Genomic DNA, 14,859 nt, shown 5'->3' on the forward strand with positions numbered 1-14,859 from the left:
AAGATCCTTATTCATGAGGCAGTCTTATGTATTCCATTTCTGCTCATTAAGCTCCTGCTTCATCTAATGAAACATTCTTTCTAGTGGAAGCTCAAGTTACATTTTTCATTGTGCGTTTCTTTTCACCTCTTGAAAATATTTTGTTGTATTAGGTTTTCACATGCTGTTATATATGTTTAGCTCTGACTTAAAAAGTAATTGACGAAAGAGGGGTATTTTGCAAAGTATATGTGCAATTTGTAAGCCTAGTCTGCTGCCTACATAGCCTAGCAGTGTGGCCACCAACTTTAGGTAACCATGCTTGAACAGATATTATGACCTCCAGAAGTCCCTTCCAGCTTCAATTATTCTGTGCTTCTGTACATATGGTGGAGAATGACGGAGGATTACATAAAATTCATATTGAATTTTTGTTTGATATTGAAAAAAATGTGGAAATATGACATTGAAAACAGTTGAAATATTTTTGAGAAGGTAATCTAGCCTTGTCAAATGGTGATAAAGAATGTTGCTCTACAGTGCATCTGGCCAGGCACAGATATCGTCATACTTCTTTGTTTAAATCCACTAAAGTAAAGAAACTATCTGCAAATTATAATGCCTTTTTAACATAAAGCTTCTAGAATGCCAGATGTTTATAACATATATAAAGCCTAGAAAAGTTTTCATTGTATTGTCATACATTATAACGAGCTCTAAAGAAAATGTTGCTTTTTCTCTGCCTCACCTTCTGCCCCTTCCCAATATCCTCTGCTCTCCTTATTAGGAAGGGGAAGTAGTTGTTGCTAGTGGTGGAACATCAGAAGAGGATGAAAGAGCATGGCACAGTGATGGCAGTTCTAGGTAAGTGAACGTGTATATAACCTACAGAGAAAATTCTTGCCAAGAAATCTTTTATAGTTTTTGTTGTAAACAGTCAATGAGTAATAAGTAACATTTGTGTAGATTTAGAAGACAAAGTGAACAAGAACATGAAACTTTCAGGATTTAATTTTCATTCATATAGCTAACTAAAATTTAGGGAAGGTTTTTCCTTGTTTGCTAGAAGCAAAATTGTTTTGCAGGAAGGTAGTTCTTTTCAGGCACACAAGTACTTCAGGCAGGTAGTAACAGTTTCCTATGGCTCTGAGTCTGAGCTGTGATCCTTGGTTTGAAATTAGAGAACAAATAAAGCATCCTGTATTTTTTCATTCAAAGCTATTCAAAACCAGAAGTCTTGAAAACAATATCCAGACTTCAGTGTTTATCATCTTGAATTGATGAAGCAGACACAGTGTTTACTTTGAGGGATGCTGTAAGTTAAGCTTCTTGCAAGACCAAATGATGTCAGGGTGTTTGGTTTACTACCATTTAAATTGTAGATAGAATATAGGGTTTAAGCATTAAGATTTTAACTGTTAAAACACTGTAGTTAGCTAGGCTGTTAACTGTAATCTTTTATTGGGTTATATTATGTAATCAGATACACTTTTTAACTTTGGGGTTTTAATTTCTCTTTTCTTTGTTATATCATATATAGTGACTATTCTAGCGATTATTCTGACTGGACAGCAGATGCAGGAATCAATTTGCAACCACCAAAGAAAATTCCTAAAATTAAAACAAAGAAAGCGGAAAGTAGTTCAGAGGATGAAGAAGGACCTGAAAAACAAAGGAAGCAAATTAAAAAGGAAAGGAAAAAGGGTATTGAGGAGAAAGATGGACCATCAACATCACCAAAGAAGAGGAAACCCAAAGAGAGAAAACAAAAGGTTAGATGGTTTTTGTGTATTACAGGTTGCTCATTGCTGCTGACTTAGAAATTATTGGATGAATGATTCAGTTACAAATACAACTTAATATTGTCTAATTTTAAAATGCATCATGACTTTTACTCTTAACAAATGATAATTAAGGACTCTTGCAAGTCAAGTGATAGATGGCTGTAACGAAATGCTTTCTGAATACAATACGTTTGATGTAAGGAGCACTTCTAATGTCCTTCTCACTATCCTTGCTCACACCAGAAACTTCGTTTCTGTAGAAGTAGATTATTCAACTTCCAATACAGTTGAGTACTGGTATGACATGCCAGTATTTTTTACAGCTGTGCTGACTCGTCTTCCTATATAATTGCAATTTCTTTTAGATCTGGAAAACCATGTCATTTGTTTTCTGTCAATTCTATGATATATGATATTTGCATTATGCTTGCCACTATTGACTCCATCAAGGGAAGTATTACTTGATAAGGATTTTGTTGTTGACTGTATTTTTTTTTTACTTTCTAATATAATATAATTACAGTTTAAATCCATACATAGAAATTTTCAGTGACTTAAGTTATCTTCAGCATGTTTTTTGAGAGGTTGCTTCATTTTCAATTTTCAATTGATCTGAAAACTTCACTCTTCTTTCTTTACAGAGACCAGAAGTGATCTATCTGGTAGATGCTAATTGTTTTTGTAAACTTATAGCTTCTATTTTTGCAGTGCCCAAGGAAGCTACCTGTATCATCTAAACTAAGTACCTGTATTTTGTTTATTTATTAGATTAGGAGTCCTCAGCATTCTTTAAGATCATTATTTCAGTGGTTTAGCCCTCATTAGAAGGTAGACTGACAAAACAGCTGTTTGAACACGGAGGTTGGCACAGTGTCAGATCAGCTGTTAATCTCTGGTATGGCATACAGGATGTCAGGTGGTAGTCTTTATTCTTTCTTTAGGCTACTTTTTGTGTATTGTGCACAGTCATTAGTTGCACTGTCAATACTAGGAATATATTGCTATTTACACACTCTGAAACCAAAATAAGGTATCAGAAGGAATAAGAAAGCAGATGAGAAAAATAGATGGTGGGGGTAATTGAAAATTATTGAAACCTCTAGATATCTTCTTATTTTGTAATAAAAACCTGGTGGACAGCCTAGTATTTCCACTTAGATTAAAACTAAACTGAGTGTTTGGGGAATCTTGCATCCATTTTAGTCCCAGTTTTTGAGATATGGGACATCTTTGATTCAAAAGGTATCAGGCCTAGATATTTCACACTTTTAAAGCTGACCTGCTTGAGTCACAAGAAAATATGAGGCTGGAAGTAATTGCAGAAAATCACCTCTCTTTCCTCTATCCCTAGGTAGCATTTATTATACCTGTCATTCCTGACAGATGTTAGTCTTTGAAGTTTCTTGTGGTGGACATTTGACCTCCTTACTGAGCAGAGAGTTCACAGGCCTTTCTGGTAGAAAGTTGTAATTCAAAATTAGGTCTTTTCATTGAGGGAAGAAGTTTTGACTGTCTTTGTAGCCACACATAGAATCTTTAAAATTAAAAGATGAGTAGAAAAAAATTGACATTCATCTCTATTAATGCATGGGTTTCATGATCTTGAATGGTGCTTCCATTTCTAATCCCCCTCTACCAAAAATCAATCTAAAATATGATACAGCATTGAAGGAGGACAAGGAAGGTTCACCCACGAAGATCAAAAGTACAGAACTTTTTTTTTTTTTTTTTTTCTTTAGGCCAGTCACAGAGACTGTCTCTTAGAAGGGAGAGAGTTTGGAAAGAGATATGATGAAAAAGCTTGTATAAAGCTATCATGGTTTAGAAAGGAATAAATGCAGAATGATTTCCTTCCTTATTTTGTTACAGCGAGATGTAGCACCCAGTGTCACAGACATAAATCTCAAAAATGAGCCGTCTTCTCATTCAACATCCCCCTCACACCCCAAACCCACCCGAGCGTGTAGTCAGGTAGTGGAACTAATTATGAAAGGATTTAGTAATGTTTCAGAAATTATTTAATAAAGTCACTGGGAATAGTCCCTTCCTGATGAGTAACTAAGATCAGTCTTGGCTTCCAGAAAGTTTTTAAACTGATGAATGTGTAAAGTTATGACGAGGGAAGGTTCTCTGGTCAAGGGCTGTTTCTTACCTTCGTATAATTCACCAGTTAGCTAGACACCTTGCTGTGATGCAGAGTATCAGTATTTTGCAAGATAGACCTGCTTGAACCTCAGAATTCACAGTGCTTCTGTGTTACTGACTTACTACAATAAAGACGTTCTATTTTGATTTTTTTTTTAGTGGATTTTTGTTTTTAACTATATGTATGCTTTTTCCTGTGATACTCACTGGTGCAATCATCACAGTACTTCTCATCATGTGAAACCACATTTGAACTGGTGTACTGGAATTACATGTGGCATATTCTGTTTGCAGTCTGGAGATGCAGAGGCTTCCAGCAGTGGCTGTGTGAAGTGGATCTCTGTACAGCCATCCAGGGTTGTACACACACAAAAGATCCTGTTAGGAATTTCAAAGCAGCCTTGCCTGAATGGTTGTACAAACCTTTATCTAACATATTAGATACAGACAAGCAGTGTGCACCTAGGACCAGCAACTGCCCTGATCTCATTGCTTACAAGTATGTGATGTGGAAATACATTCTGAAAACGCAGTTCCACAGCACTTTATAGTAAATATGTCAGTAGGTAATGTGGATGTACCCAATACAGGTAATTTTCACATGATTTACTTAATAAAGCTCTTCCTCCTTGTTTTATGCCAGCTTCCTTAATTGGAGGCAGCTGTATAATTTTAGTGCCTTTTTGACTAAGGCAACCATATGAATTTGGTTCAAGGGAATGACATGTTTCCATTTTATCCTTTTGGGCATGAGATATAGTTACTGGACTGTTATTAAATTCAGTTTGTGTTAGAGTTCATCCCCACCTCCCCACCCCCACCCCCCCAAAAAAAAAAAAAAACAAAACCAAAAAAACCCCCCACACCTCAAAAGGCATTTAAGATTAATCTTCACACTAGCAATAATTTTGTAGTAATCTTCTGTGTATTTTTTCTTCAGAGGCTGGCTGTAGGAGTTCTGACAGAAAATGGTTTGACACTGGAAGAATGGCTGCCTTCAGCATGGATTACAGACACTGTTCCTCGGCGGTGCCCATTTGTCCCACAGATGGGGGATGAGGTATTGTAGCTTTTCCCTCTGTGTCCTTGCTTCTTTTTGCCTTTTGTATTTTCGTCTGCACATTTTTTCCCCAGAGACTTATAATAAAAATATTTTGGATTTTCTTAGAAACATTCTTTGATCTGGCTAAAATTTGCTTTTGCATCTTTGTTCTTAGGAAATAGTCTGCATACTGTTGCTTTGACTTTTTATTGTTATTCCATGCTGTTGCACTAGTGTTCCTTCTTGTATGGTATTCAGTGTGTTGATTTCCTTATGACACCTGTAGACAAGCTGTGTGAGGTGCTTTAGGTCGTGAAAGTATTCCCTAGTTGTAGAGCCTTTGGTATCCTGAAGAACAGGTAAGGAATCAGATATGAAACTAAGTCTGGAAAACATTCTTCAATTTGGGGCTTGAAATAAAAACCAGGAATTAAGCCTCCTGGGGAAGGCTGTGGATTTTGCTTAGTGTGATGTTTTTGACGTAATTTTTTTTTAAAAAATGCTTATTCTGAAGAAAAACTGATATTGTCCTTATCACTTGTGTTCCTGATATCAAAGAAACTGCTAGTCTTTTACAGCAGCAAACCACGAGAAAAGTTTTGTATATATGTATTTCATACAAACCAGACTGTAAATACTTTGTAAACATGATCCAGATGTCTCAAAATACGGCAGCAAAAGGATACCCACCAGTTTCTACTTTGGAATATGTAGCAGGTGAACATTACAGTGAATTCTGTGAATAAGTAGTATTAGGTAGAATGCAATCTTGAAAGCCAGAGTCTCTGCATGTTTCTTAAAACCCCCTGAGGTTAAAATAAGAGGAAATAGCTGGCTTATGCTGTAATGGGGAGTGTGTTGTCTCTTTGGGGAGCAGCATGTTTTCTGAGTTACTAAACAGAGTTGTTTTATAGCTCACATCTTCTGAATGCCGTTGGAGAAATACTTGACATGGTGGCAAATTTGATTAACTTTGTTCCCAAACTAAAGCTTTTTGTGGGCACCACCTTAGAAACGGAATCAGGAGCAGAGGTTGCATGTGCAAGCAGATTTGTTTTTACTGGATTACTTTACTGATCCAGTTCACAGCCCAGCTATGCAAAAATTACATCAGCAAAGCTAGTGAGGGAGGGAAGGAACATTTCAAGTTGAGAGTTGCAGCTAGAGAAAATGCACATGGATTGATGCCCTCCAGTAAGCATGTTTTGGAGAGACTGCTGTTCAAAAGATCAAGTCCAAATAAATATATTTGGTGCCTGATACCATCTGGATACAGTGAAGCAGCCAAGGATTTATCAGTACCATACTGCTCAGGAGACTTGAACATCATATTGGTCTAGTAAGATAAACAGTTGTGTTTGGTTTGGCACCTGCTGAATAGCATGTACAGTGTGTACCAGGAATATCTAAGTAGGGTACATCCTTTTGCTGAAAATGCTTTATATGGGAGAACAGGAAGTTTTGTGTCCTGTGCCTAGAAAGTAGGAATAATTGCACTACTAGAGAGTATGTTTGTAACTGAGCCACTCTGTCTGAAATTCCATCTGATACTTGCCATCCCCAGATTTATTAATATGTGAAAAGAAATTACTCATCTAGAAAGTTACTTTTGAGATTCAGAGAAATAAAATAAAGGGTGGGTTTAGTTAGAGAAATGTTGTGAGAAGAGATATCATGTGGCCTTCCAACATTTTGTTGGATGGTAAGTATGTTTTATAAGGTTTTGGGAGAGACATATTTCAAATTTGTTTCAAGATGTACAAACAAGAAAGAAAAAACAGTAGTGCTGTATTTAGTTACACTTAGTGTATAAGAATAGCACATACCATCCCATTTCCCTTTCTGAATAATGCTGTTTACAGATATCTGCCCTATGTCTTGAGGAACTGGAAGCACACCAGAGAGATGAGATTGCAACTTTGCTGTCTGAATATCCAAATATAAGGCATGTTTGTTGTTTGTTCTGCCCTTAACGTAACAAAAACCAGTTTTGTCTGGGTACTACAACAAACATGCAGAAGCAGGAATTAATCAAGAATAAAAATATTTCCTGGGAAAAGACATGAATTTTTTTTTTTTCACAGATATCTTCCCAGTTTGTTCTTCTGACAGAAGATGCAATGCTTAGAGCCATTTGCAAAATAAAGAATATTTCACTTCTGTAAACAGTGGGTTGAATTTATGTAGTGATTTAGCAGAAACACTCAGTGTAGCGGAGATTGTTTGTAGCCTGTGGACTTTTTTGTTTGTTTTGATTCACTGGAATGTATGGGTCACAATCATCACAATGTTGAGAGTGTAATGTAAATTTGCCTTCAGCTGTGTCCCAGTAGCCTTTATTCCTTTTCCTGACAGATTCTGACAGTGCCTAGGATATTCTCACTGCTTTCATGCCTTTTGTAGCTGCTGTGTGTTTTGTCCCTATGAGGATATTATGCATATTGAATACCTTAAGAACAGGGATTTAAAAAAAAAAAGTGGTGCTGAGTCTTTCTCCATTTAAAAAGTTAGAAATTGCCACAACATTAAGAGTTCAGTATGTGTTAAGGTAGAAACCTGGCAAAGACTTCTTTATAATGTTTTATGATAGAAGACTGTTGGAAAGCAGGTAGAAATACAAATATTAGTGTGTTTATTTGTATATTTTAAAATCTAGAGGGATTTCTGCTCTGCTTTTTTTTTTGTTGTATTGGACCTTTACATTAAAGCCATCTTTCCTTTGTGCTATTAAATGGAAATCCCATGTTGGGACACTTAAAAAGGATCTTTGATTTGGCATACATTGTACCAAGAATACAGCCATTTATCAGATCTTTGTTTTAACTAGTTTGTGGAACCTCTGTTTCACATTTCAAATAACGTTCCTTGAATACGTGTTTATGGGTTTCAGCTTACTACCTCATTACAGTGATGGCTTTTAATAAAAGCATTCATCCATGTGGTATGATATACGACAAGATAAAAGTAGAACTGTTAGACTTTGGATGTCTGAACCATAGGAATTTATACTGGAAGGAATGAAAAAAAATTAAGCACTGGAAATGTCTATTTTAGTTTGTTCAGGCCTTTGTTAGGCTATTTTTTCAGTGATATGGAAGCAACCCAAAATCTTACCGGAACAATAACAGACTATTCCTTCTAAAATGTGTTTGTTGTTCAAAAAAGATGAGCGGGAAAGTGAATTCAGTGATACTTTATTGTTAACTTATGGCTGTTCTGCAGTGATGTATAACCAGGTGGATTAGTAGAATTCTTGTTCCTGTCATTGAATTGTTCTATGGTGCAATGATTAATTGATGTTTTTGTTACTGATTTTGTTGGTCTCACTCATGTTTAATTTAGGGTATTTAGTTCATACATAAAAAAATGTTCTAACTATTTTCTGCTTTTTTCTGTAGATGTTTCTATAAAGCTTTTTAACTTTTCCTCTGCTTAATGTTTTGAGAAGCTATGACTTTGGCAGGAAAACAGAATGAAAAGTTGATGAAATGGAAAGTACACACATTGTATGGCTGTGACTTGTTAGCATTTCAGTTCCTCAGAGTCTTTGTAGGATAACTGTCACATTTCACTTTTAGGTTTACTATTTCCGACAAGGTCATGAAGCATACGTTGTAATGGCCAAGAAGAACAAAATATATAATATTAATCCCAAGAAACAACCATGGCATAAAATGGAATTGCGGGTATGACTTATTTTTCTTTTTTTGCCTTAATATAAAAAAAAAAAAAAAAAAAAAAAAAAAAAAGAAACTAAGTGGAAGTAAGGTCCCTGATAAAAATAAATCTAGTGCTGTTAATGTTGTAAGATAAGGTGAAAAATTTAACTTAATATTCAAATGAAATCAGACCTTAACCTGTACTACTTTTTGTATCAGCTTGACCAGATGAGATGTTATACTTCATAGCAAAATATTTTTCAAACATACTGCATTGTGAATTAATAGCTCATTGTGGAAGACTAAATTTCAGATTCTTGATTTTTATGTGATCTGGCAGGATTATAGTACATTCAATATACCCATGTTTTCGTATTTCAGAAAGCTATTTCAATTAACTTCAGTGGTGGTACAAAGTATTTTGTTTATTCTAGGAGCAAGAGCTGATGAAAATAGTTGGCATTAAGTATGAAGTGGGATTGCCTACTCTCTGCTGTCTAAAACTAGCCTTTCTTGACCCTGATACGGGTAAACTGACGGGAGGAGCCTTCACCATGAAGTAAGGAAAGCAGTATTTTGTGCAAACTGGGGGTTTTCTTGGATGGTAATGGCCGGGGGGGTGTTGAGGTTGAAAGTTAAATGATTATATTAATACTGACCTAGTGCTTTTCAGGTGTTGAATTCAAAGTCTTAATTTTTTATGTAAGTGCTTTATGGTATGCTTTTGCTGCTTTATTGCTTAACAGTTATGTGTTCTGTTGTAATTAGGTACCATGATATGCCAGATGTCATAGATTTCCTAGTTTTGAGGCAACAATTTGATGATGCAAAGCATAGGCGATGGAATATAGGTGAGTTCTGGGGAAAATTGTGTGCTGTGGTTTTGCTTGTTTGTTTGCTTAATGTCTGCCTATTTTTGTGATAACTTTCTAAAAAGTAGAAAAGAAATCCTAATACTGTGCTGAAGTCAGAGAGTAAGCTCTGCCCAGTTAGCTGGGGAGTTCTGCTTAGTCCTTGACCAAAGTGGCAACAAAACTGATCTTTAAAAGAAAGTGCAAAGAAAATTTCAATTGTATATTTGCAGAGAGAATAGTTAGGGATAGGTTTTAGGACTATGGTGTTTATTGCTAGCTGCTAACTTCTTGTAGCCTGTATATTATTTATTTATATACATATATATATTTATTTTATTTTATTTTTAATTGAGGGCCCTCCTACAACTGCATTGCTACTAGGATTATTTTTTCCCAATTTCTGCTGAAAACATGGGAATGCTTCTTCAAAAATTGCAAACTGATGTTTAGATCGTACAACAAAAATGCTCTTTCCATCTCCTTATACTTTTTGAATTCTGTTCTAAACTCTGTGGTTTAGCTTCACTGAAGTGTATATAGTTATAATTTGCTGCCAAGTGATGCGAGGAATGACTTGGATTCTTTTTACTTTGCCTGTGCCCAGTTACTTCAGAGTAGTGGATACTGAAACAATGCCCTTGACTATTGGGTCCTCCCGTCAAATCTATTTCCTAATCATCTTTTCCATACGATGACAAAGATCACCCTTCAGCAATGGAATGAATTAATCTCCTGTCTTGATATCCTTAGGTTGTGTGCCATAGCAGTAGATGTATAAATTACATGATGCCATAGGAATAAGTTCCATATCATCTCATACTTCCCACTATGTTGTCTGAAAAGACAGCTTATCTTCAGTTCTATAGGGAATTTGGTGAAAACCCTAGACTTCTGCTCCAATAAGAAATGTAAACGTTGATTTCTTCTTCAAAGATGTTTTCAGTTTAAAGATCTCATAAGTAATAAGGTTGATGAAGATTTACTAATAGGTCACTAAGCTTTGCTCTTTCCTCATGGTTGTAAGTCTGTGGTCTTGCCCTCCTCTGCCATGCCAGAGTGTTGGGGTTTTTTTGCACAAAATCATGGCAGCAGCAGCAGAATGATTGCCACAGTTTGTTTGTGAACAGCCTAGCCAGGCTTCCTGAGCTGGTGCTGTATTTCATGAAATTTGCAGTCTGGAATAAATTGAAGCTACACAAAAAGTATTGGAAGTACCAGGACCTTGTATCAAGCTTCCAATGTGTATTTTTGTTGTTTGGGCTTTGTTTGTTTTAGGGAAGATTTGGTTATCTATTATATTTTTAATATTAAATTTATATTAATGTATGAATCATTTTAGAAGGAACAAACATACAATTTGAAATTACAGATTCTTGTTTCCATTCAGATTCTATTTGTTAGATATCTTTATCTTAGTATAGTTTAACTTCAAGTTTAATACTTGGGCTAAAAGCTGTTCAGTAGTATTCCTGCAACTTCAGCTGCATGTCTTAGACAGGTGTGCTTATTTGTCTCTTACATAGCAGCCACTTTGAGTTCCACACATATTTCTTGTTATCTTCAAGCAAGCATTATGCAGGGATACTCAGTTCTTGAAAACTGCCCTAGAGCCGCCTTCTTCTGAGAGATTTTGGATTACTCTCTGCATGGATGAGGTAGCACAGAGGTCAAAAGGAACGTAGTGATTCGTGAGATGGTTCTTTCACTCATGTTGTTTAATGCTTTAGCATTCTGTCTTTAGGAATGCTGTGACTCTTGAGAGCTTAGAAGCAGCAGCCAGTATATGCCCCTTTAAGTGGTATTGATCTGCCTAATGTTCAGCTCAGTGAAGTCACTCCTGGTTGTACCTACACACGTTCCTTTGTAAAACTGATCACCATGGAAGTTTTCACATTGGAAAACTGGAATTTTGTAGCTCTTCAGAAAATAAATTATTCTTTTAAAATAAAGCATTAGCCCTTTTTTACATTTTTGATCTTGTATTTCAGATATTTTCTGTTTACTTTGTTCCATTCAGCACAATTAGGACTATTAATAGAAGCTTTATAATTGTCCTGAATTACTTGTGATCCAATAAATTTAAGATTAAAATAAAAATGCAGAAAAGAAAGCAGACCATTTTTGAGAATATATTTACTTCCTATTATTTCAGACAATTTCAAGCATTTGGGCAGAGGTTGGATGTATTGAAATGGGACAAATACTGCAGCAGTTGAGAGTGTGTATATATTCAAATCCCATGAACATAAAAATGTGTAGTTCTTGGAATCTCAGGCTTAAATTACATTTTTTCTTATATTGAACAGGATATTATGCTAAAATTGTTTCTTAATTTTGTGGCATGTGTTGTAGAAAATGTTAGCATTTATGATGGTGTGTAATACATGCGTTCTCATGTGTAATTTTTTTTTAATAACGCTTTTGACCTTTTTTCTCAGCTACGTGAATGCTTTCTGGTAGTGAAGCCATTGCAAGTCATAGTAAATTACTTTACTAACCTTTTGAGCAAGCTTTAATAAATTTTATTCTATTATCAGTCAGATTGCCTGCATAGTAAAGAGAATGAACCTCTTGAGTTACATTTGCATTGCTGAAAAAGCACTTCAGAAACTAAGGAGGATGAGCTTAGCAGCTTGTAAAATATTCCCCATACAGAAGTGTCATAGTGCTCAGTTATTTTAAGGTAGCATGTAGTATTTAATGCAAGCAGATTTGAGTCTTAAAGCATTGATATGTCTTAATTTTTATGAAATTAAGAAATAAATTCATAAGTAAAGAATATGTAGGTAGATTTGCAAATTGTTATTTTTCTAAAATGCCGTATTAACTATCATTTTGTTTAAAAAACAATCTTCAGAAAGAATGTAATAGTTTTGTTGGTTTTTAACTGAGCATTGACTCATGCTTGCCTGCTGAGGCTGTGAATGTTCAAAAGTATTTTCATATTCAAGATCAAGCCGGATATATCTAAACCTGCTTTTCCGGGAGGGTAGCACGCCTTATATTCATGAAATTGTTTTGTGTTCTTACCTAGGTGATCGTTTCAGGTCAGTGATAGATGATGCTTGGTGGTTTGGAACAATTGAAAGCCAGGAACCTCTTCAGCCTGATTATCCTGATAGCTTATTTCAGTGCTACAATGTCTGGTTAGCAAATTTATCTTCAATCTTTTTTATGTTAATTAGTTACTTCATTTAAAGTATTGACTAAGAAACTCACTTCCATTAAATCCAGTCATGCATCTCGCTGTACCAGTTTATTATAATATTCTGTGGTGTAGAAATTAAAGTTTTGTTACATTAAATAATTACACTCTTGAAGCAATATTAGTAGATAATTTAAGTGTGGTTATTTTTAAGCTGGGACAATGGTGATACTGAGAAGATGAGCCCTTGGGACATGGAGCTGATACCAAGTAATGGTATGTTACCTTTATAATGTAATTTGCTTTACAAGAGCATTTTAAGAAGAAAAGGAATATTATATGGTTTTACATAAGCAATCCTGTTTTTTTGGGGTGGAGTGGGAGGAAGGCCCACAAACCAGTTGCATTTAAAGAATATCTTAAAATCAATTACTAAACCAAAAGTGAATGACGATAGAACTGTGCAAAAATAGCCATGCTAGATAAATCGAGTGATGTTGAAAATAGAAATAAGACAAAAATTGCTACAGATAATGTACAATTAAACTCAACTCCTTGTACAGTTAGGAAGATAAACCCATGCCTTAGGTGAGCTTGAGGAAACTGGCTGCTCTAAGATATGTCAGCATTCCTGCCGGCATTCAGTGCATTACAGATGCAACCTGTGCCTGTGAGAGTTTGGTAACAGCAGGATTTTCTTCCCCTCTGGCCCAGTACGTGTAGCAGATCCACATGCTGCAGAGTGGACAGTATGGCATGAGCACTGTTCACATGTTCACAGACAAGAATGTATTTCTTCTTCCATAGTTTTTTAGTTGGTTGGGTTTTTCTAAGACTTGATAGAACTCTTGTTAAAAAGCAGAGTAGAATCAGCATTTTTTCCTTGTGCTTCCAATGAAACATTTGATAATATTGTCTCTCAAAAGTAACCATAAATAATTCTTAATTATTTTAAGTAGCAATTGTGTTTATTTCAACTTTTTATTTTGGTTCAATCCTTCTTTTAATAGGTACCTCTTTGTCATAAGTAAAATACAGGTATTAGAGTGAAAACATGACTAAATAAATAATTAAAATAGACCACCCTGTTTTCTTTTTAGTAGAGGTCAATTCCCATTGTCTTAAGAAAGGAGAAACCATTTTCAGATAAAGAACAGGTATTAATTAAGATAACCAGACCTGAACCTGATTTTTTTGCTATGTTCACAAATACCAACATTTGTTATACCTTCTCAAAAATTGTTAAGAGGACTGCTTAACATCATAGTTTAAAAATCTACTGTTACCGTATAAATTGTCAAAATTGGTAGGTCCTCAAGGATGCTAAGGTGATAACACTATTAATTTGCATATTCAGGAGCTGTGGTTTTAGCATTTGAACTTGAAACTGTGACAATGCAGAACCACGACCTGGAGAATGTTTTAGCAGCAATGTCGAAGTTATCTTGAACTCTATCTGGAAATCATCTGCCATGATGAGACTATTGGCTTTTAAACACAGAATAATTCCAAAACCAAAACACAAGTTTTAACTGTGATAAACAAGTGTCTTAGTTGGTTGTAGAATAAATTTTACAATTAGCTATTTGGAAGAGGATAAACCTTCAGGAAGGACCTCTCTACCAAGCTGCATTGTAAGGATTTAAATGTAACACAGAATAATATACAGAAAGGATACTGGATACATCCAAAATGTCTTTGAGCAAATCAAGAGCTATGCATTTGTAAAAATGATTTCATGATATCTTTGATTTACAGGTATATGTATTACACAAGATACAAACATTTATGTTTTATTTAATTTTCATATTACATTCCAGCTGTATTTCCAGAAGAACTGGGAACTAGCGTTCCTTTAACCGACGATGAACGTAGAACACTGCTCTACAAACCTTTGGATGGAGAGTGGGGTTCCAGGACCCGAGATGAGGAGTGTGACAGAATTATTGCAGGGATAAACCAACTTATGACTCTAGGTAAATTCTGAATAATATGGGAAATGTTTTTGGTTTGTATTTTTTAGACTGTGCTCATGTGCATTTCTGAAATTACCAAAATGAATGTGATAAAATATACATTTAACCTATTGGTTAACTGGAACAAAACTTTCTCATTAAACATTTTTAGAGCTTATTTTTATAGTGAGTACTTATGAAACCTAATTTTTTTCCTTTTTCCCAAGGTAACTTGCTTTTTTGGTAGATAATTTAGCATATGCTAGGGGTAGGGGTTTGGGCTTTATATGGTAAAA

The 14,859-nt window shown here is 35.2% G+C and overlaps 1 protein-coding gene across 3 annotated transcripts in view; it reads left to right on the forward strand.

The window, feature by feature from the left end:
• Nucleotides 1-14,859, forward strand: part of PHIP (pleckstrin homology domain interacting protein) — a 106,179-nt gene that overhangs the window by 71,799 nt on the left and 19,521 nt on the right. For all 3 annotated transcript variants that reach the window (XM_040060607.2, XM_040060608.2, XM_040060609.2), the window contains exons 22-30: nucleotides 767-843; nucleotides 1,520-1,751; nucleotides 4,849-4,968; nucleotides 8,529-8,636; nucleotides 9,044-9,168; nucleotides 9,378-9,460; nucleotides 12,498-12,609; nucleotides 12,823-12,884; nucleotides 14,429-14,584. In XM_040060607.2, coding sequence (XP_039916541.1) covers nucleotides 767-843; nucleotides 1,520-1,751; nucleotides 4,849-4,968; nucleotides 8,529-8,636; nucleotides 9,044-9,168; nucleotides 9,378-9,460; nucleotides 12,498-12,609; nucleotides 12,823-12,884; nucleotides 14,429-14,584 — 1,075 coding nt within the window. The remainder of the gene's footprint in view (nucleotides 1-766; nucleotides 844-1,519; nucleotides 1,752-4,848; nucleotides 4,969-8,528; nucleotides 8,637-9,043; nucleotides 9,169-9,377; nucleotides 9,461-12,497; nucleotides 12,610-12,822; nucleotides 12,885-14,428; nucleotides 14,585-14,859) is intronic.

The sequence above is a fragment of the Hirundo rustica genome, chromosome 3 (genome assembly GCF_015227805.2).
Source record: "Hirundo rustica isolate bHirRus1 chromosome 3, bHirRus1.pri.v3, whole genome shotgun sequence".
In the NCBI taxonomy this organism is placed as follows: Eukaryota; Metazoa; Chordata; class Aves; order Passeriformes; family Hirundinidae; genus Hirundo; species Hirundo rustica.